At 41.1% G+C, this 23,348-nt stretch overlaps 1 protein-coding gene across 1 annotated transcript in view; it reads right to left on the reverse strand.

Moving 5' to 3' along the window:
- The window catches only part of bin3 (bridging integrator 3), a 31,200-nt gene extending 12,614 nt beyond the window's left edge, over positions 1 to 18,586 (reverse strand). Inside the window, exons 1-5 of the mRNA XM_080003967.1 lie at positions 18,479 to 18,586; positions 9,379 to 9,427; positions 8,674 to 8,714; positions 6,376 to 6,437; positions 3,400 to 3,536 (exon numbers count right to left, since the gene is read on the reverse strand). Coding sequence (XP_079860093.1) covers positions 3,400 to 3,536; positions 6,376 to 6,437; positions 8,674 to 8,714; positions 9,379 to 9,427; positions 18,479 to 18,486 — 297 coding nt within the window. The 5' untranslated portion in view covers positions 18,487 to 18,586. The remainder of the gene's footprint in view (positions 1 to 3,399; positions 3,537 to 6,375; positions 6,438 to 8,673; positions 8,715 to 9,378; positions 9,428 to 18,478) is intronic.
- Positions 18,587 to 23,348: the final 4,762 nt, after the last annotated feature.

Here is a 23,348-nt window from a genome sequence, read left to right on the forward strand (position 1 = left end):
TTTAAGAACCTAGGAAACCTAAGGTGATATTCTAGATGGTGGTCTGACCAAACAGTACCCACAATCGCTGTTTTGCCCTCAGTTTGCTTTTAGCCACTTCAGCAAAAGGCCAAGCCATGCAGCCCTGCCCAAACCTGTGAGGCAGTGTTTTTGAGTCAAGAAGTTTATAAGGTAGGACAGAAGAAAATGGTGGAGCTCAAATCAAGTATGACATAGTTGACAAAAACCAGCACTGTAAATCAAAGTCTGTTGAATAAGTGCAGCCACAACAACACAGTTGTTGACTGTTTTGTTCTCCATGAGTGAGAAACCGTACCGACATCCAAACTGCCTTGCTGGAGCACTGACAAATGCAGCCTAGCCACAGAACCGAGTGGGAAAATGATACTGTGGTGAGCCAGCCGATGCTTCCACTCCTACTCGCTGCAAATACGAGCTGCTCCTCTTGCTACTGACCTGAAAATCGAGCGCAATGTAAAAATACAATATCAAGTTGAGATTTCAACAGGTCGGTATCAAATGACTGAGACGAGGCAGTGATGAGAGCGAGTAAGACTGTGCATATTCAAGCAGCATCCGGCCAGAGAGGTCTCTCCAACCATGCTTTGCAGAGGTGAAGGTTATGAATTTAGCCGGTGGGGGAAGGGGGCTCAGAGGAAAACAAGTCTTAAGCTTCAAATTCTCACGCAAATTACAGACCTAAAATGTCAGCTTGAGACATGCATTGTGCAACAATAACACCATCAGATACAGTAGTCAATATGGGTTTCACGACTACTGATTTTTACTAGTTGCCCAGTTTTTCATAATATTAGTCGACTAGTCTTCTTTTACCTATTATGTAAGAGAGACGCAGAGAGAGGAGTTCAAGGCAACCTCGGAAACCCATCGTCTATCAGACTGATGAAGATTTAGCTTCTTAGTTAATTTACCATTTACTACTTTTGAAACAATCCGGTCATAGATGTCGTATCTCAACTCCATCTCCATTCTCGCGTTTCGAGTGGCCAATCGGACTGTAAACAATGACTGGCGCATGGAAGAGGAAGTCTTGGCCCGGATATCCGCTAGCTACACCAGAACCCCAACAATTGTATTTTGTAAATTAAACAAATATGGAGAACATAGCTGAATTAAGATACAAATGTAAATACATATTTCAAAAAAAGATTTGAATTATACAATAACTATTGTAAATCTGGTGGCATTGACAAAATCTGTTGTCAACGACTAGTCGACTGCTATCTACAGCGCTGACTAGTGGTTATAGTCGTCGACTAGTTGACAAATTTTTGAAACCCATAGTAGTCAGTGGATGCAGAAGAAGATTTCAGTTCAGATTACCGTATACACGAGTTTCAAGATCTTAGGACGATGAATATGAAAGTGCGAAGATGATATCCTGTGCATTCCGAGGAATGGAGAGAGGTTATTTAATCTTGAGAGCAGTCAAAATGGTAGGAGTGTTCTGCTGGGCAGTCAACCAAGCCGAGTCTTGGAACGGACGCAACCGTGGGTCACAAACCCACAAGCTCAGTCCAACCCACATTCTACTCTGTCTCGTCACTCAAAATGGCTCTTTTTAAATTTGATGAGATGTGAGCTGAACCAGGCTGAAATTCTGTTCTGTTAGAGCTGTAAAAGAGGAATACTGTGGTTAAAAAAAAAAAAAAAAAAAAGTTGCTTAAGTAACCCTAACCCCGAACCCTAACCCTTGGTTGAAAACTCTTAGCCTCACCCTGAGCATTTAGCATATATTATGCAATAAAACTACATAAAATACGGTTGTGATGAATAATATGAATTCAACAATCTACAAAACTTCAACATAATTTCTCCAGATTCTTTCAGATAACTGAAATCACAAATTATGCCATGATAAAACTTATTTTGAACAATCATGTGCTCAGCCAACACAATCACCACAACATATATCTATATAATACAATATAATATCAGCTCAAAAGAATGAGCCATAATGCAAAGACATTCATTTGTGTGAGATACTTACATTCAGAGTCAGACTGACCTAACAGTTTAAGCTGATGGAGGCCTACAGTATGACTACTTTTTGTTGTTGTTGCCATTATTATTATTTTTATCATTATTATTATTTCCGGATACAACACAAATCCCAAACAACAAAGTGTACTTCACCTGCCATTGACTCTTACTCTCCTGCAGACTTTTTATTTTAAAACACTCAAAATGTATTTCTAGTCCTTTGTTATACAATTGAAACTTCGGACGAACTAGGAATCAGGATCACACATTTTACCATGAAAAGTATTATTGTTTATATTTATTTAAATGCAGGGCTAAGCTCTATTCAGCCATTGCCTGTCTTGTTTAGACATTTGTGTCCATTTCACACTACATGCGTTTCTCCAGATCTCACAACTTTGTAATCAACAGCTGAGCAACCAACTTTGAAATGCACTCAACACCTCACACTGGTCTGCAACTTTTTTGGGAGACAAGATACAAAAGTCCCATAACCCCTTGATTTCACCAGTTACCAGGGGTAACTTTTCTCCTAAATCAGCAAAAGCGAGACTAGTATTTAAAATCCAGCATCCTGCATCCGAAATGGCATACTAGAATACTATTTAGTAGGGATGTGCACGATGAGTCGATTAAACGTTGCTACCCTCGCTTGACAGCACACAAAATACTAGTGGGTTAAACTTATTAGGCCCTATATATTTTATTATATACTATATACGATCATACTTTATACTTACATACTGGATGATAGTACACACCTGTACTATGTATTATACTATGTATGTTTTAAATACCTGCCTATTTGGCCGCTAACCGCTTTTGCTGATACTCTCGACTGTTCTTTTAAAAAAATGTCATCCACCGTATTGTTTTCTGATGAACACATTTGTATTTCATCATCAAACATGAATGTAATATGAAAGCCAGTAAATATTTTTTGCAGTATCCCACACAACTGAAAAGGTAATCCAACAATCCACCGAGCCTTCAATTTTTAGCTAAGTGGTTGTTTCAAATGATTGATTAGCCACGGCAATCAATATTTTTGTTCATGTTCCCATGAACTGAAAACCCGTCCAGGGATTTCAAACACCAGTGAGTCACAAATGTATCACGCTTCCAAGCAAATGATAACCAGCATACAGAGAAATAATGCTACATATGTTATTGTTTTCTGAAAAGAGAAAAGAGCATTGCAGTGGTTTGCAGGTTATTCAGAATTGATGAAAATGGAAACTTTCTCAGAAAATTCCTCGCGCTTTGCCCTTTGCGAATTCTCAGGCAAACCTGCCTCGCAGATAGCAAATGTCACGCCTGTGGGAAGAGCCAGGGAACCAAGGTAGAGTGAGAGAGCACACACAACGAGAGGGAGGTGGAGAACACGTTACTGACCTTTTCCTGGTTGAATGAGTCCATCCTCCTCATCGCTGTATCTAGAGCGGTCATGGACTCCAAGAAGGCCTGATCCTGCTCGCACAGCGGGTTGCTGAGCAGGTCTGCAGAGATCTTCACTGCAGCTTTAGACATGGCTGAGAAACACACACATGCATATTTGAATATAATAATATAAAGTCAGATGCATATATTATATACAAAGTACACATTATGTATGTCATAGGGAGGAGTACACTGTAAATCAGTTTGCAGTATGCATTATTAAATATAAACACACATTAGGGACGCGGAAATGACAATGCTAAATGATCAACATGGTTTCTCTACCTTGGCGAAGAATGGAGCAGTGGGGGTGGCATGGTATTGGGCAAGGTCTCACAATTCAATCAGATATTGTTGCAATGTCAATACGATTCACAATACGATTATGGAACAAATTTGGTTTAATACAGAGATTAAATATTTTAATTTATTTGTGAGTATGGTGGTATTTCATTTAAGTGTAAAATGGATGTATAACTTCCAAACAAAGCATCATTTTCAAAAATCTATTAGGAAATTCAAACAATAGAATATAATTTTTTCCCTTGCTAGTACTTACTGGCTTTATCTTTTCTTTTACATGTCACATTTTTTTTGGAATGTAATGGAGAAGGAAACATTTGACAACAAATGAGACCAAGTTAAGAAGACAACAGCTAAAGTTAGGAGCGCCACACTGAGGAAAAGGGTGGAGGTGAGTGGTGTTCAAAGGAAAACTTTAGTGAAAAAGGCAGCATAAAGAGGAGAGGAAGTTGAATGGCACAGTCCTGCCTCTATTGTAGAAACTCAGGGGCGGTGCGACAGTTGCTGTGATGAATATTCACAAGAGCATGGGGAACATGTGCAAATGTTTCTACACTGACAGCACCAATTACTGTTAATCTGCACTTGTGCCACTTTGTCTTAGACGCAGAGCACATGTGAGATTATAGCTTTGCTGTCAAAATAAATAGGCTCTGATGAGGAGTCGCAGGTTGGGAGGGGAGGATGTGGGGAACCGGGGTCGCAGTGGGATCCTGTTTAGCACTCTGTCTCATTCACACTTGGGGCGGGGGGGGGGGATTCTCTCGAGACTCATTTTCAACCAATCAATCAACCACTCATATGTCCAGGTGGTGGTCCAGGACACCCAGGTGTCTGCATTTTTGTCCATATGACAGGTAACAAATACTTCAATATGACCACGTCTGACATGCTACTAGGCATGGCAATACCATGGTCATGACAATAAAAAGGCGTGCTTGTAATAACTGCATTTCTAGTGTTTAAAAAATAAAAACGGCATTAATCCTACGGGCCAAGTAGCAGTGACTACTGCAGATTTCCTTCCATTCATTACTCATACCACTTTCCCCCCCCCCACCAAAGTTAGTGGGTATACCCATTCGCGCAAAAAATTGGCGATTGACGCCATTCCCATTACCAGGAGGAGTATGCAGTTCTTTCTTTTTTTTTTTTTTTCCTGGTGTGTCAAGTTCAATGTCACCAACACGCCGGAAAAAGGGCATGTCATGGTTCAAGTGTAATTGGAAAAAAATAAAAATAAACAGTAGAGGAGACAGCAACTTCAACAGATGACATAAAAGTGTAAAACTTGGCAAAAAAAAAATCATCACCCAGCGAGACTCTGTTCCCTTCGTTCCTACAAAACAGCTCGTTTGTGAACGACCCAACACTACGGTAGAAGCAGCACGGAGAATCCATGCCCGCACCCGCGCACCGGCAGCACCCTATGCGCGCATCGGTCGTTCGGCGGCGGGGAGCGGAGAACCTCCTCCATTTTCGGAGACTGGCTTGGGGCGATGCTGGAGTTGCTCAGAGCCCAGCGGGGAGCGTGGGGGTTCTCCACTGTGGTCCCCACAGAGCAGTCCCCACACGCCAACCATTTCATCGTCCCCAATGCGGGGAAAAAAAGTCAATAACTTCTGATTTTGGATCCTAAATCGCATATGAAATGATCGAATGACGAATGGATGTCCCTGTCTATTTATGCGCCAACATCCAGAATTTCAACGAGCGTTGCATTGTGCCGGTAAAGGGGCGAAAATTAGCGAGTCGACCCGGGGGTGTCATGTTGAGGTCACTGCCGATCGGAGCTGGAGCCAATAAATACCCCTGACTATTGCAGGGTCATTTGTCCCGGGACTGAAACTTGAAGCAACATTTCCCACTAATGACAAATGCCAGATGTTAGCGGGTGTTACCGGGTTTTTGTGCAGTGGGAAAGGCGTATTAGACTAAGAGAAATTTAAAAAAAAAGAAAAAAAAGAAGAGCAGCAGCCATTCAGCAGCTAGTTGCGTCAGAATTTAAATAGAGCCCCGCACAGCTCTACTGCAGTGGTAAAGCATGGGTTTTTTTTTTTTGCATTGAGCATGCAGTGCCAACATGTTGAGCAGATTCAACCCTTTTGTTTGGCGACAGGCGGAGGAGACGGGACCCGTCCAACAGATGTGATCTATTAGCTCTAATGAGGACCTGACAGCTCCGATACTTTGATGAGGCAGGAATCCATATTTCACAGCACAAAAGGATGAAGATGAAGGAAGCCACTTTGTTCAGCCCCCCCCCCTCCACTCCCGTCCCCAAGCAGCCACTTCAACAGAGGAAAAGTCGCTACTGTTAAGCTGTTAAGACTTCTGTTTTTTTTTGACAAAAACAAAACATTTATTCTAGCCAGATAAATACACAATAGAAAACAGGTAGGGAAGACAAATTAAGCCCTGCCTTTGAACATCGGGAACAATGACATAACTACAAAAAGCAGCGTCGGCACATGGTACACGCTCAAATCCCCATGCCGCAAACTTTAAAGATAGCCTTGAAAAAAAAATATATTCTTGCCAGGCGGTATGCTCGCTGTCAGTTGTAACGAAACGGTGGAGATCAATAATCCACCAGGAGATAATGCACAGGTAGCTGGAGAAACACACCTATGTCGGCCTCGGTGCTTTTCTTCATATCCTTATGAAGCTTCTTCGTCTGATCCTCAAGCCTGGCGGATAAAAGAAGAATGATTATCCATTGAAGCTCTGGTAAATCATGGTTAATGCTGCCGTGAAATGTTAACATCAACAGATAGGTCTGGGTGCATAAGAGAAAAAAAATAGAATACATAAACCTACAAAGGCAGTGGACAGGGGGAAAAAAACAAAACTTTTTTTTTTTTTAATAATTGGGATTACACATTTTGTTCATTCCACATAAAACACATTATTTCCTCCTTTAGCTAATTAAGAACATAGAGGAGCTTACTTGTTAGTGTCAACTACATCTGCGCTCGGAAGGATTAATGTCTTCAATCATCCCTCTGCCCATATCCCAGTGATGGGTGTTAAAAATGGCAATTACCAAACATACTGAAATGTGTGCTGTTCATTACATCAATTAAGGTAAACGAGGAGCTGTTTAGAGACCCCAGAGACTGCTGTCACATCACTTCTGAAGGGATGATGGAGAAAAAAAAAAAAAAAAAAAAAAAAAGAGGGGTTTCCATTTAATCCATAAATACTGTGGCTGTATCAGCTACACAGAATATAGTGGTGCAATCTGATGTGTTTTTTTCTTGCGGGTACACCCTTTCTGGCCACAAAATGCATGACGCAAAAACATTATAGTCTCTTCCCGAGTTATGAAGCACGAGCCATCTTTCACGTGGTCGTACAGAGGTGACCGGATGAACCCTGATGCATACATTCTCCTTCTCCACTCGGCATTGCGATAAATCGTCAGGAATGCTTACAAAAGCAAATCAAATTAGGCTCGGGTGATACAGACAATGCTTGGTCTTGCAGACAGGGCTGCTACACCTGGCCTGACGACTCTACACCAACGGTAAATGAAAGCGGGGAGGAGGGAGCTTCTGGTTGTGCACCAGGTCAGCTTCAGGTCTGTTTCCAAAAGGTGTTAATAGAGAGACCTGCTGAAGCAGCTGCTACATGCTCTAGTGCCCGGCGGTTTGATGTAGCGCGCTAAAAGGCTCCAGGTTTTTCCACTGGGGGAAAAATAAAGTGAGACAATGGGCTTAGTTTTGGGCAGAAATGTTGTTGAGAGAGTTGGGGAGTGAAAAAAAACCAAACAGTAACACATAATTCGTACAAAGTGATTTACTTCAATTTGATTAGGTTTAAAGATGAATAAAGCCACAAGAAAAGGCTACTTATTAAAAAAGGAAGCATTTAATCCTTGTGTGCAGTGAGCTTCAATTGAATGACACTAAGCAGGTATGAGGAGCATGTCCTGCTGTGTATGAAACATTCATATCTCCTTACAGCTTAATCTCTTTGCCTAATCCCCCGTCCAAAACTGAGCAGATAGCTTTTACGACACCATGATGAAAGAACGTAAATACAGACAGCGCGATCAAGGTCTTTGTAGTAGATAGCTCGCTAGGTTGTGACAGGCACTCTGCTGTACTGGATCTCAAGGGCGGAGAACCAAGATGTCCGTACACGCCTGCTCCTCTGAATCATCCATGAGGTCTATTGGTGCCACACCTATCTGATAAAAGGGCCCTCCTACTCAGAAAACACCAGAGAGTAAAACAATGCTCCCACTCAGTCTGCAAGGCCCTCGGGGACTATCTTCAACCTCAGCCACATGACAGGAAGGTCTGCCAAGGCAGTCGGCATTACAAACACCTTTCCTTTGTTTCATGGAACCCGTGATAGAACTTCACTCACGTCAAGGAGAATACTATACATTTTCACAATTAACTTGGCAAAACAAACTCCCCAGGTCAACAGACCTAATTTGACTCTATCCTAGCTCTCCTACCTCTCTCAAAACCCTGATTCAGCTAATACTTATCAAGGCTGACAGTCAGAACCTCGTATGAGATATCAGCATGCGTAAAGTTTGAATGATTTTAAGGTGTCTTCATTTTTTGGACGTTTTCCACAAGAATAAGCTTTATTTCGTCATTGTGCCAAGAATTCTGAACCTGAAAATGTGCTTATATACACGGCTTGAATCAACCTGAGTAATGTCACAAAATCTACAATTTGCTTCCAGTTCATTGTAAGTAATCATATTGAAATCACAGCTAATCCAGTTTCTCCAATTAAAAGAGGCTTATTTATGTTTACACGTCTAGACCCTCAGGTACGCCAAGATTATATTAATACCATGAACAACTTTGGCTTTAAGGTACATTTTTGGTAACGGGACTCTTTGCTGTTTGTTTTCTTAGCGTTCCTATAAATATTGCTAAAAATAAATATTTTACTTACTTTTGAAGTTTGTCATATTCACGCTCAAAGTCTCTCTCAACCTGAAAATATAGAACACACGTTTTAATGATCATGGCAACTGGTTTCACATGGATTTGTTATTTTACATGTGTGTTCATTTAAATATCAACCTCAAATGAGCAGTTAATCACAACATACACCAAAATGATAATGACTGTGCTCGCCCCAGCCCCGTCTGTGAAACCAAACAAACACAGGTAGTGGAGGTAGCATGGCTCCCTGTCTTGTGGTTCTGTGGGCTTCTGGATTTAAACAAATGGTCAAAACAACAAAGGAGGCATCTTCCAGTTTTTCACTGGCGGGTCATCGACTGGGCGAACTCCATCCGGCTGCCTCATTTTAGCCATGGATGGCACAGGAAGCTGGAAGTCAGGTCTGACAGCGTCTACCGGGCCACAGACCCATTAGACTGGAAGTGGTTTAGACCAGTAAGGAAAACTCCCACTTGTTGTCACTTCAAGGTAACCACCGCTGCCCCCTCTCGTGGTCTGGACAAATTGGCATCCTGTGTTCTGAGTCTCCGAGTTGCGGACAAGGCAACAAGTTGTTTTTAGGTGTACAATTGCAATAAAGTTGTTTTTTTGTGTCAATTCAATGAAGTTCTTAATTACTTAAAGATTTTATCAAATTGACCTGATTAACCATTAGATTGGGTACATCAAAATAAAAAGGCAGCTCACTTACAGTTTTGGAGACAATCTGCTTCTTGGGTTGTCCAATCTTAAATGGAATCCTGAAAAATAAAAAATAAATTAAATAAAAATAAAAGCATGAAAATATTGTCAGGCATCAGATAAAACCATGGCCATCCTACAGAAGGCATTTTCACACAAGGGTGATGGTTTATCAAATTTGTCATTCACTTCTTCCGCATACATGATAGTGCATTCTTGTTGGTGGCAGACCCCCGCCACCAACAATATAAACACCATATGGAGGAGCACATACCTAATGCAAATCTCCCTCTCTCCTCTGGGCCTTTTACCCTCCAGTCAACATCCCACATCCTACTGGGTGTTTCCTCGATCTTATATAGCGGTTAATACAACGATTTCCAAATTGAAAGATGGAAAAAATGTATACCTTTCTTTCTTATATAGGTGACAGTAATGTTGTTTTCTTTAGTAATTCATAGAGGTCTATGGCCCGCTACCATATTTGTAATTATCAATCTGGCCCCAACAGGGAAGAGGGTCCCCATCCGTGTTATAGAGGCCTTTAATGGCATTAACGGCATTTTATTGGGTGTAACCCGGGAACTGGTGAACAAGTTGACTGTGATTGACAGTCTGTTAATCCCTGCTCCTCCGGAGTGTCCGACTGGAGGCCTGTGCATTTAGTCACCACTGGACACATCTGGGTCCCATTGCAGACAGATATCACTAATTAGAAGTGACTGTCCCCTCTGCTCCTTGTGGCTTCCTGGTGGACCCCCGACACCAACAAGCAAGCAAAGAGTCGCATCCAATACATTCTATATAATGCAGGGCAGGGGCACTGGACAGACCCTTCTAGCGCGAGAGAAAATGGTATATTTCAGTGTAGTATTTCAGTACAGTGTGACCGAGCTAAGACCAAGCTTGCATCCAAATAAATGAAGAAGAAAAAAAGTAGGTCAACATCAATGAAAGGTGACACTGAATTAAGTGGAACTGGTAAATGGCTAACATAGGTTACGGAATTTGGTGCGTCTAATTCTTATGAAAAAAAAAAAAAAAAAAAGTTTCCTGCACTTTCGAAACAGGAACACGGTGAAAAGGGGGAAAAAAAAAAAAAAAAACACCCTTGATTTGCAGCTTTTCTGTGGAAATGGGGGTTTCTCCTTCGATGCAGGTCTTTTGTCCTGAATACAAAACCTTGCATCTGCTTAAATAAAGTTGTGCCTAAACATCTGAGTGCTTTGGGATCCGTGCGAAAGAAAACACTGCCTTCCCGCCGCACGTGGCGGTACGCTGTCATTGATGTGACACTAATAGCCTGAAATCTAAGGCACATGATGGACAGTGACTGTTGACAGGCTGGGTGAGGCAGCAGCTGTGTCAAAAGAGAGGTGTGTAGACTAATGAGATGGAAACGAGAGGGTGTGAGATAGGGCCTCGTTGTGCAACCGGAGAGACGTAACCGGCGCCCTTTTGTAGAGGGCCCTTTTGAAGACATCTCAATCACAAAACTCAACACGGCCATTTAAGCAGTGCTGTTAATCTGAAAAATCTGATCTTCAAACAAACAAACAATCCAACAATCTTTTAAACAAATATACTTTCACAAGAGGAAGAGTGGTTGTTTAAGTCTGTGAAAGTTGCGGTGCGCTGCAGTATTTGCCTAGCCTCGGGTCTCCCTTTTTCCTTTTTTTTTTTTTTTTTTTTTTTTTTAAACAGAAGCTTCAGTCATCAAATGATTGGGACAAAAATAAAAAAGAAAAGGAGAAATTACATCATCTAACGCATCTGCCCTGTGTCAGAGTTTCGGTTAGCAAACACCAACACAGAATATTCACCCACGGTAATTTCTCTTCATCTTTGGATGACTCATCTCACTCCAAGAGATGATTTTCATGATAAGTAACAACCTGATCTGCCCTTATTTATTTGCATAGATATGTCAATAGAGCTCTGGGGAGATACTGTCCAAAACCCAAAACAACAAGGGATGCACTGATTTATCCACTGTACATCGATATCGGCCGACATTCACCTTGTTGACTGACATCGGCCTATCGGCAAATAAGATGACATTCACCGACGGCAGTGGCTGATGTTTATCCAGCGTTTCCCACAGAGACTTAACTTGGTTGGGCTACCCAGGTATATTTACAGCTGCCAAATTATATTTGGAAAACCATTTTACTAGCATTTTATATATTTTTTTATCCGTCAGAGTGAACAACATCATCAGCGATCAATTTTAGAAGAGACATGTCTCTCTGCAGCACTCCAAGCAGGAAGTGCTAATGCGTTCATGGGAACTCGGAACACTAAGTGATGCTGCGTTCAGGGGAACTTGGCAAACATTAGTATCGGCATTGGCTACCGGCCAAATTGTTATTTTAAACAGCGGTATCAGCCCCGAATTTCAGAATCTGTGCATCCCTAGTATCAACACAACAAAGTATGTCAAAACAAGAATCATTCTTAACAAAGCTTCAAGCCTAAGTACCAACGTGTTTCCCGTTCAATGTTGTTGAAGGCATCACAGCAAAACAAGGGATGGGAGAAGCCGGAACTCGATTGGCTGGTGGCTGTAGCTGCTTCTACAAGGCAAATATGAACAGAGCCAAAGATCTTCGGTCCATCTGAGAATACTGTTTTTGGCAAATACACTAAGTGAGAGTATGGTAGGCAGAGAAAAAGCTCAATGTGGCAGAGAGAGAGAGAGAGAGAGAGAGAGAGAGAGAGAGAGAGAGAGAGAGAGAGAGACAGAGAGAGAGAGACGGGGAATGAGAGCAGGCGGGTGGCATGTTCACTGTGAGAATCATTTCTAATGCTTCTTCACACAGGTCTATTTCTGCAGCAGCAATAACATTTAGAAGTTTGGTCCTGTGAACCTGAAGCACAAATCTCTGCACCCTGTCACAAGGCAGTTGTAATGTTCAAGTCTGTAAGTAGTGGGGCTGCAGGAATGAAATTCAAACATTAAAAAAAAAAACGAAACTATTTGAATGCTGAAATTGCCATTTGATTGTGTATTTTTATTAAATAAATAATTGATTATTAATTTCTTGGCTAGCGTTAGCGATTTAATTCACGTGATGAGCATTAAAGTTCAATATAAATTAATCCAGTTTGTTGCACAGTGAACATACATTAGAGAGAAATATTCCCAGTAACGGTGGGCGAAGTCTGCGTCAGCAGAGAGACACACGAGTCCACCGGCGCGTTCCCCTCTCCTTCGACGTTTCACTGTTATACAAGGGAGAGCGCCTTTGACCACAATGTCCAGTAATTCCACAGATGTGGCGATGAAAGTGGGAAATAAACCCCATCATCACAGATGGAATGTCCTCTAGTGCAGAGGACTGTGCCGGGCCGCGGGGCAATTGCCACGATCTGCTCCGCAGTGTAGCAGCAGCAGGAAACTGGGTAAATTTAATACATCTAGAGTTTATTGTTTGAAGAAAAGATCGCTCTGACCTGCCCCCCCCCCAGACTAAATTTGTGCGGAATATTCAGATATTCAAAATAATAAAGCATACAAATTTGAATTTTATTATAGAGCAGCCCTCAGTAGGGATACATCCATTGAGTAAAACTCAAATACTGTGAATAAATCCAGGCCTAATAATGACAGAAATTGCTACCTTAAAAAGGTAGTTTCACATAACAAAAAGAAAACTACAATCAATTACTCGTCCAATTTTATCCATAACATGCTGATTCTAAAATAAAATTAATAAATAAATATGTTACATCATTTTGATAATCAAGCCAATGAAGTTGGGTGTTTGAAGGTGAAGGCTATAACTTCATATCAATGCACCATGTCCTGTGTTGATATTGCTTTGGTAGACAATGTGGCAGACAATCTAGGTCGTACTTCTACTCCCTACGCGTTTGTGGTTCAACTATAGCTTCACCTTTCAAAATATAAAATGTCACTATAGTGGCGCTCCCTTATGCAGACACCAACACAAAGCATTTGATGTTTTCTGTTTGAATAGAGAGCTTAGCAAATTATCATTATTATTATCATTATTATCATCATAATTTTATGGGTCTCATAGGTGCTAATGCCGCACACACACACACGCACGCGCGCTTCCTCCAGGGGCAGCCTTCAACACCCGGGGACCAATTCCAGGTGGTGGATTCATGTCGTGGTCAGTGACAGGACAAGTGCTGCATGTTCTTAATTGGGGTCCTTTTTATAGTGAAGGAGATCTATGTGAGCAACCTCCACAAAGAAGGGCTCCTAATCGGGGGGTGACAACAGCGCCCCAGGTAGGAATCTAACCCAGGACGTTCTTGCTGTGAGGCAGCAGTGCAAGCACCGCGCCACGAGTTTGACATTGATGATGACCAATTACCATAAGTGAAATGTAGTTGCAAAGAAAGAAAGAAAATAACTGAGCTAGTATAGTCCAAATGTTTAACAATAACATTGGCATGATTTGCTACCAATACATTTTCATGACATTTTCCTTTTGGAAGTTGTTATACATATGCTCATATTTCCATCATATTTCTATGCTTTGTTTAATGACATAATAATTAGAATACTTTTGGCCATCTGCCCACCCCTACCTGACACAATGCAAAACTGTAACAAAAAGCGTTTTTGTTGCACAGTAACCTTTGTCACATCTGTGGCAAGCCTCCATTAAGTAGTTGTCCAATCACTGGTTTACTCCGACAGGCCACACGTCACTCTGGCCCAGTCTGCACGTAGGCACGAACAAAGAAGCAACGGTCTTCCGAGCAAATTATACATCAACTGGAAGCACCAATGGGCCTTTACAAATACTGCAAATGTGTATGCCATTAGACGAATAATGCATCATCCAAACCAGCCTATTTCATGCAGCACAGAGGGACAGTTGAAGAAGCTGGGGAGTGGAATTGTTCCGATGATGACCCCAGAGTCAAACCTCTGTCGTCATAGAAGCAACTGTGCATGCCTTACTGGAATGCATCAGTCAGCATAGTACATAAAGGGCTCTTTTCACGAGTCTTACACTCCACTCTTGACCTTGTGATTGGCCGTGCGTGCTCATGGAAGTGTCGCTTTCCAGCTATTGACTGTCACTGATTTTTAACTGAACTCAATGACGCTATCGTGCTTGTAGGATCTTTGGAACTTCCTGACTACACCACAGAGAGGGGTAGGGTGATGTTAATCAACAGAATGTCAATGCACAGACACGTCACAAGACAACACTAAAAAGATTTATAATACTTTGGCCAGTATCTCCCAATTACATGCCCACATTGAACTCAGTTGCTGAATTCTTTGAGAGAAACAGCGTGTCTGTCTTCAGTCAGTACTGGTGTCCTTGATGATAGGTCATCTACCAAAGATTAAGAATCAACAGTCCATTTTACATCCTTTGTACAAGCTATCGATGCAAAAACACAGAAGAACACAAGAGATGGTTAGACCGTTCTTGCATAGAAAAAAAGTGGTGTTGCCTTAACTATGAAACAAGGACAATTCATGGAGCAACTGCACACAGTTCAGGTTGGAGGCGCCAATCATAAATAACGCTCAATAAGGCACTCTTCCTCAGGAGACGCATCGGCAAAACAAGAGAATAATATTCTCCCCCCTGTATTTCACCCAGTTAAAAAGACTCACCATCTTTTTTAACAACGTTTTGGCTACAGTAGCCAATTTGTAAAGACCTACATCCTAGGTTACTTCATCCCCTTGGTTCTGTGATTTCAAAGTTAAATCCACCCCCAAAACCACGACAACATAGCATTGCTTTTCATCGTCACGTCATTTCAGTTCAGTCACCAGCGGGGGAAGGCCAAGCCCTGGGCGATACAGTATATCACTTAGCGAGATTAAACTATAGCATCAACTTACTCTGGGCTTCCTCTGGAACAATTGTGTTCTCATTAATCAGCATACATCACCATGGCAACTTATACTGCACACCTTAACTGCTCCAGGGAAGGTAATGTTCATATCAACGGGTCAAACCACGTTGGTACTGTTCACTGACAACGGATAAATGGTTTAAATGGCTGCAAAAGTTGTGGATCTTCACATTGGGTTTTTTTTGCTGCCAAGCAAGTTAACATTTCAAAGATTGCATTTAACAGATGAAAATTTTTTTTTACTTCTAGCAAAAACAGTGTCTTCTAATCAACAAGTAATTTGTACAAGGTTGAATCAAAGTTGAATTTATCATTTTAATGTTGCATCAGTTATCATTAAAATATGAATATTTCCAAATAAATAAAGTATTAAGTCTACACATTGGGGCTGAATGCTTAATTGATTTAATATTGCAATCACAATTTGACAATTGCAATTTTCAATTTGCAACAGCTGCAATTTCTTCTTAGTTATATTAGCAACAAGTTTTATAGTTTGGTTAATGTACTCTGCATATACTGCATAAACTCGTGCCTTAATAATACATTTTGTTATGGAAGCATTTCACCTTGTTGGAGGCGAGCTGAACATTGATTCTTGACCACGAGGGTCGCGCATATTTTCGTTTTCGGTCCACTCATCCTGTGCGCATTTGTCACGTAGTGGAATGCAGTTGTGTCATTAGTTGATGTAACCGAAAAAGAGTTTAGCAGTGCTCGGTTTTATGCAACGGATCTCTCCCCCCGCAGCAGAATTGTTGTCGTTGCACGCAGCAGAATTGTTGTCTTGTAGGAACGACATGGTTGGTTTTGTTTGGGTGAATAGCAAACAGGCTGCAGCGTTCTGGATATGCTTTGGAGGCAGAAGAGTGTTGCAATATTCAAGATGGGTGATGACAAGTGCCTGGACCAAGAGCTGTGCTGCTTCAATTGCGAAGAACAGGCGCATTCTGCAGATGTTGTAGAGGAAAGAAACTGTAACCGCAGGGTTCTTGGCAGTCAGCTCCACGGTTCACAGAACTATATAGTGTGGATGATCTAGACCATGGTGATATGTATAAGCAATGGAAGCTGCAACAATGCTACCTTTGCAAATATTATCATTTTAAACTCCTTTCAAAAATATTCAATATAATAACATGCCCCTCACATCATACCCTCTGCGTTCACACCTTTTACATGAACACAATAATAGTTGAATTGTTAAATTCTGGATTAAAGTTAGGCCCAGTTTAGGGTTGAACTGCGTAAGTGTGCGCACTGCGCCAACCAAAATAATGAATATTCATAAAAGGCAGGGTGGTAGAACAAAAAAAAAAAAAAAAAAAAAAAGATGGAAAAAAACAAACAAACATTGATTTTCATTTATTTTTGAACGACTGGTGGTGGAGGTTCTCGGCATTTGTTGTGCTGATGAGAATAGCTCATGGGATGCGCTTATAAATTGTGATGTGTTCAAAGTGTTGCACTATAGATAAGACAAAGCAATTTTTTACTCCATGCAAGTCTATGGACTGTCGTGATTTGGACAACTCTCTTGGCAGCCAGTGAATTAGAAAAGCGTAGTTAGTCTGACATTTTATTAATACACGTTGCCTGTACCCTGCCAAATAATTCACACCTCCATCTTATGAAACAAAATTGCCTGGCATAAGAACATATTAACAAGCATTACTCCAGAGTGGTCCCTTTCAGACCAGGTCCGGAGACGGCGCTGCAAATTGGTGTGCGCAAAAAAAATACTCGACGACTGGCAATATTTCATTTACATTTCCTGAGTTTGTTCCGACTATTAGTGTCCGTACAGCCCCATGACGGCAGAAATCAACAAACCACAAATGATATGGGAAGTTTGAAGATTCCACCAGAAACGGCAGCAATAGGCCTAATTATTCAACCAATAATTGACAAGCCAATCCGATTACAAGGACGGAGCAGCGCTGACACGACAGGCGGTATGTTTACGCTGTTTGAGGTAATGGCCTCTGTGCTTGGCATGGAAACATAAACCAGCTGTAGACGACTGATCATCACCCTGGTAATCTAGGTTGAGCTTGATCACAGGTTTTTAGGATTTGTCGAGACAGCTTATATAAACCTCACCATGTAACCTTTTTTTTTTTTTTTTGGCTGTATACACTCGCGTTCAGCCACTGAAAAACGAGCCCCGTCTGCTTCGCTTTTCAGCTTCAGTGCACTTGCATGCCATTGCGAACACACACACACACACACACACACACACACACACACACACACACACACACACACACACACACACACACACACACACACACTCTTAAGTGAAGCCCCAAATGGTCACACCCATTAGATTTCATCTTCCACCCACAGGTAGTTGTATCTGCAGAGGCAGTCTGTGCAGCGTAGTATAGATGGAATATGGATATGCAATTTAGAGAAAATAGGGTAAAAAGGAGGCGATATTTCTATATCCTTGCAGATCCAGCCCGACCCCTCTCTACCCCAATACCCTGCCTCATACAGTACCACATGGAGCCAAAACAGGTTTGAAAGTTGTCATTCTATTACAGATCACAGCAAACCTTCCCAGCAACCACAGACGGCATCCATGTGTCCAGGCGAACATGCACACCACAATGCGGAGCCATGTTCCACTGAGTTGATAACTTTTGGTAATGGGGCAACATCCCCGCAGTTCCTAAAACAGGGGTGTAGAGCGCATGGACTCCAGCAGTTAACTACACAGAGTAATCTTCAGCTTCAACTGAAATACTACATTCAGATGCAGATCCTAATCTCTGGGGTTTCATGTTGTGGCGGTGCTTGAGAAACCCGGCGACGGGTATACTCTGAAATGGACGTAAACACAGTTGATCGCGAACCCGCACGTTTATTCCAAAGGTCCAGTCTGCATTAATGTGAGGCCACATTTGGTCCGCGGGCCGCCGGTTTAACCCGCTTGTTTCGCTGAGTGAAGCTAGCCAACTTAATGTTGCCCTCAAACTCGTTTCCTCTTCTCTGGGTATTGTTATAACTCATCTGCCAAAAAAAAAAAAACGCGAATATATGACGATGCGACTTGAATAAATATGTGACTAAAGTTACGGTGCTACGGCGTTACAAAGCGACGTTAACTCGTGGTGTCACGTCTGCGGACGCGATCAGCGCCGGTAAATAGACGGAGCCCGGCGGTCCGGAACTCATGTTTGTCGCTCTATCCACCTGGAAACAGCACAGCCAACTACCGGCGAAGCCGACATACATACCAGCTCATTGTGCCGCTGTTTTATTCCAGTTTCATTGGGTGTTTCTTTCAATTCCCCCGTTGATCCTCAGGCCATTTCCCCAGCCAAACAAGCTAGCACAGCGCTACAGGAAGCCGGAAGCGGAGGCAGAGGACGGTAAGGGGTTCTTAAATGGAGGAGTTTGCTCTTTAAGGGGTTCTTAAATGGAGGAGTTTGCTCTTTAAGGGGTTCTTAAATAAAGGAGTTTGCTCTTTAAGGGGTTCTTAAATGGAGGAGTTTGCTCTTTAAGGGGTTCTTAAATAAAGGAGTTTGCTCTTTAAGGGGTTCTTAAATGGAGGAGTTTGTTCTTTAAGGGGTTCTTAAATAAAGGAGTTTGCTCTTTAAGGGGTTCTTAAATAAAGGAGTTTGTTCTTCAAGGGGTTCTTAAATTGAGGAGTTTCCTCTTTAAGGGGTTCTTAAATGAAGGAGTTTGTTCTTTAAGGGGTTCTTAAATAAAGGAGTTTGCTCTTTAAGGGGTTCTTAAATAAAGGAGTTTGCTCTTTAAGGGGTTCTTAAATAAAGGAGTTTCCTCTTTAAGGGGTTCTTAAATGGAGGAGTTTGCTCTTTAAGGGGTTCTTAAATAAAGGAGTTTGTTCTTTAAGGGGTTCTTAAATGGAGGAGTTTGCTCTTTAAGGGGTTCTTAAATAAAGGAGTTTGTTCTTTAAGGGGTTCTTAAATGGAGGAGTTTGCTCTTTAAGGGGTTCTTAAATAAAGGAGTTTGTTCTTTAAGGGGTTCTTAAATAAAGGAGTTTGTTCTTTAAGGGGTTCTTAAATAAAGGAGTTTGTTCTTTAAGGGGTTCTTAAATGGAGGAGTTTGTTCTTTAAGGGGTTCTTAAATAAAGGAGTTTGTTCTTTAAGGGGTTCTTAAATAAAGGAGTTTGTTCTTTAAGGGGTTCTTAAATAAAGGAGTTTGTTCTTTAAGGGGTTCTTAAATGGAGGAGTTGTTCTTTAAGGGGTTCTTAAATAAAGGAGTTTGTTCTTTAAGGGGTTCTTAAATAAAGGAGTTTGTTCTTTAAGAGTTTCTTAAATAAAGGAGTTTGTTCTTTAAGGGGTTCTTAAATAAAGGAGTTTCCTCTTTAAGGGGTTCTTAAATGGAGGAGTTTGTTCTTTAAGGGGTTCTTAAATAAAGGAGTTTGTTCTTTAAGAGTTTCTTAAATGGAGGAGTTTGCTCTTTAAGGGGTTGTTAAATAAAGGAGTTTGTTCTTTAAGGGGTTCTTAAATAAAGGAGTTTCCTCTTTAAGGGGTTCTTAAATAAAGGAGTTTGTTCTTTAAGGGGTTCTTAAATAAAGGCGTTTGCTCTTTAAGGGGTTCTTAAATGAAGGAGTTTGCTCTTTAAGGGGTTCTTAAATAAAGGAGTTTGTTCTTTAAGGGGTTCTTAAATAAAGGAGTTTGTTCTTTAAGGGGTTCTTGAATAAAGGAGTTTGTTCTTTAAGGGGTTCCGACATTAAGGAGTTTGTTCTTTAAGGGGTTCTTAAATAAAGGAGTTTGTTCTTTAAGGGGTTCTTAAATAAAGGAGTTTGTTCTTTAAGGGGTTCCGACATTAAGGAGTTTGTTCTTTAAGGGGTTCTTAAATAAAGGAGTTTATCTTTAAAGGGTTCTTACATTAAGGGCTTTGTTCTTTAAGGGGTTCTTAAATGAAGGTGTTTGTTCTTTAAGAGGTTCTTAAATTAAGGAGTTTGTTCTTTAAGGGGTTCTGAAATTAATGAGTTTATTCTTTAAGGGGTTATTACATTAAGGAGTTTGTTCTTTAAGGGGTTCTTAAATAAAGGAGTTTATTCTTTAGGGGGTTCCTAACTCTCCACTAAGTCCATATGTACAGTATTTGAAATGATTGTTCGCTCATTGGATATTTTCATTTATTCAAGTACTTACAAATTAGGGGGTTGTGCAATAAAATCACATGTATTTCAAATGGTTGTTTGCTTATTGGTTATTTTTTCTTTATTCAAGTACTTACATAGAAATAACAAAACAGCTGCATTACAACAAACTGAAGTGCCAGGTAAGAGGGGAGCACATCTCCCAATTACAAGTAGCCTATATAGTTATGTTTATTACAATATTCATAAAAGGACCTTATTATAAGGTATAGGAAAAAAAATAAAAACAGGAAATAGGCAAAAGACATTCACAACATTTTCAAACAAGACCCCATGTTTTGTTTTTTTTTCAAGCCAACAGAACTCAGAAAGTGTGTATCTCCAATTGTCTTACTCTTACTATCATTTCGGTATTCCATTTCGGTCAATGTTTCTTCTATTTTCATGCATAACAATAAAGTAATTTAAACCTGTGGCAGTTTTGGAACATATCCGTGCACATGCAAACATGAGGATATACCGCAATGAAAGGAAACACAACGGAAAACAAAGAATATCAAGCCCCTGTCTTAAGTGCCACCGTGGTGTCGATACCAAAACACACAATCCCTGATGCCACCGCGGTTCCACGAAAATCGCACGAGCAGCTCGGACATATCTACACGTGATTCAAAAAAAATAATAATAATAATAATGCTCCCGAATGTCTCGGATCGCTCTCCCGGCTCCGTGGAGACGAGGTGAAAACGAGTAAACACAAACATTTGCACAAGTCGGCCTTCCGCTGTGTGCTGACTGAGGCCACATTTATTATTTCTTGCTTCTCGGGAGTTCGAGGCGCATTTTGTTCCTGATCATCCGACCCTGCAACCCAATTTGGCACAAAGATGGCCGCTCGGTTTGGCGTGGGTCCAGCATTGCAGCGGAGAACAAGGGTGAGGCCAGCTCCTATTAGAAAGCATTTAGTTAACTCGTTTTGGGCACAAAGAGTAGAACAATAGTACGTGCGTAATTAGGCTGGTATCAGAAAGGGGCGGTTTTTAGGTTGGGGCCGTTGGGTGTTTAGGTTTTTGACGTGACCGCATCCACGTACCGCCGTTAATCGCTCGCATTACATTGTCAATAATACGGTGCAGCCACAGCTTTAACTCAACAACAGGTAACCTATATTTACGGGCGGGGATCTTAGAGGTGCGTGGGTGATGGCAGAGGGTGTGTGGGTGTTCTTTTTTTTTTTTGTGGTTTGTTTTTTAGGGAAGGGGTATGGAGGGATCGTTCAATTTAAAAAAAAAAAGTAAAAAAAAAAAAAAATCTGAGTGAGAGATACAGCACGATGGGTTCAATGGCTTCATGACTGGGAGAAGTGTGGATTATGTGTTGGGGTACCCCCTCATCCTGCTCTGCAGCCTCCTCAAGATAACACAAAATGAGATGGTGCACGTGTCAAATAAACACAACAGAGACTATTTCTTTCAATGATCCAGTAATAAGTGAGTCTGTGTTTCAAACCCAGGTTCCCTCGCTTAAGTCCAACCCTCTTAATGCTCTAACACGTTTAAAAATGTTCTCCGATGGATGATATCCTATCACAGATCTTAGGATATAGGCCTGGTTATGGGAGAACAGCCACAAAATGTATACATTAAACTCTATTACCCAAGAAAACAAAACAAAAAGAAAACACCCCGGCCAAATCTAAAATGAATGTGTAAACAAAATGCAAACAATGCATAATTAAATTGACAACCATGACGTGAATAACGGGTGAATGGTGTTTTAATCCAATAGTGTCTCATTACCGAGAACCTTTGAAGTCGTGGCTATAATTTCATCAGCATCCGTAGACACTGTTTGTTTAGTTTTTTTAGATTTTTTTTTCTCGCGGCGATGGCACTGGAAAAGGGTCAAAAGGTTTTTGCATTTTTCTGTCCAAAACTGTTTATCTCCAACTGTAAAACAGTTGGAGATAACTAACTACACATGTGACCTCTTCCTTCGACAGTATCCAAAAGTGCAGGGAGGTCTGTCCATTTAGCCATGTAGATAAGCCGGGAAAAAGAGACTCTGAGGCCAAATTAATTGGAAACTAAGTGGACACTTGCCAGAAAGCTGAACACTGAAAAGTGGTTGATGCAGGAGAGGGGGGAGCTCGTTTCAGAATGTAGTTCAGCGGCGTGGCCTATAACTGAAACACTCTTCTGGCCTTCGCATTTAGCGATCAATATCATATTTTAGGTTGACGGCCATGCAAACTCAACAAAACAGTACAGTTTACGTTCTGATGTGTGTGTGGTTTCGTTTTCTCGTGTCCATTCAACAGATGGAGTGATGAATTGCTCTCAAATAAAAAGTAAAAGGCAGGTTGATCGTTTAGACTAAAGTAAAAGCGTGGATGATGGCAACAATAAAATTAATGTTGCTGTAAATACAGTGAGCAGCAGCATAACTGTGGTTAAAACCTACGTATGATTTAATTGTTGCACTACCAGTTTTGACATTTGGGCTCTTAAGTTGAAAGCAGGAAACATCTTGAAATGTTGTTTGACTTGTTTTGACACAGTCATAATTAATATTCGAAATGGCGTCGCAATCCAGGGCCACGTGTTTCAAATGTACCAAATGGATAAGGTTTCCATGAAATGTCCTTGTTTTCACATTTGTGGTTTTCTCAAATGGTTTACCAACGAGACAAAGGCTTTTCCTACCTTTTCGTTACAGGCTGCAGTGAGCCAGAACAAAACAGAATCCCCCCCAATAGGCGAAACCACTGCCATGCGGGTGGTTGATCCGCATTGTTTCTAGAAATGTAGAACTCAGGACAAAATAGGATCAAATAATCAAAGGATGACGACAAAAGATGGCCCAAGGACAAAATGAGCATGTTCAAAAGAACTTCCGTTAATGTAATCTCATAAAACATGTTCCATATTGGTCCATGGCGTCATTCACGTCTTCAAAGTTTGAGGAAATTTGGGTAAATGTTAATGGTTTTGAAGTCTATGATTATTTGGGGAAGATGCATTTAGGTAAAA

Source organism: Zeus faber (genome assembly GCF_960531495.2).
Source record: "Zeus faber genome assembly, chromosome: 7".
NCBI lineage: Eukaryota > Metazoa > Chordata > Actinopteri > Zeiformes > Zeidae > Zeus > Zeus faber.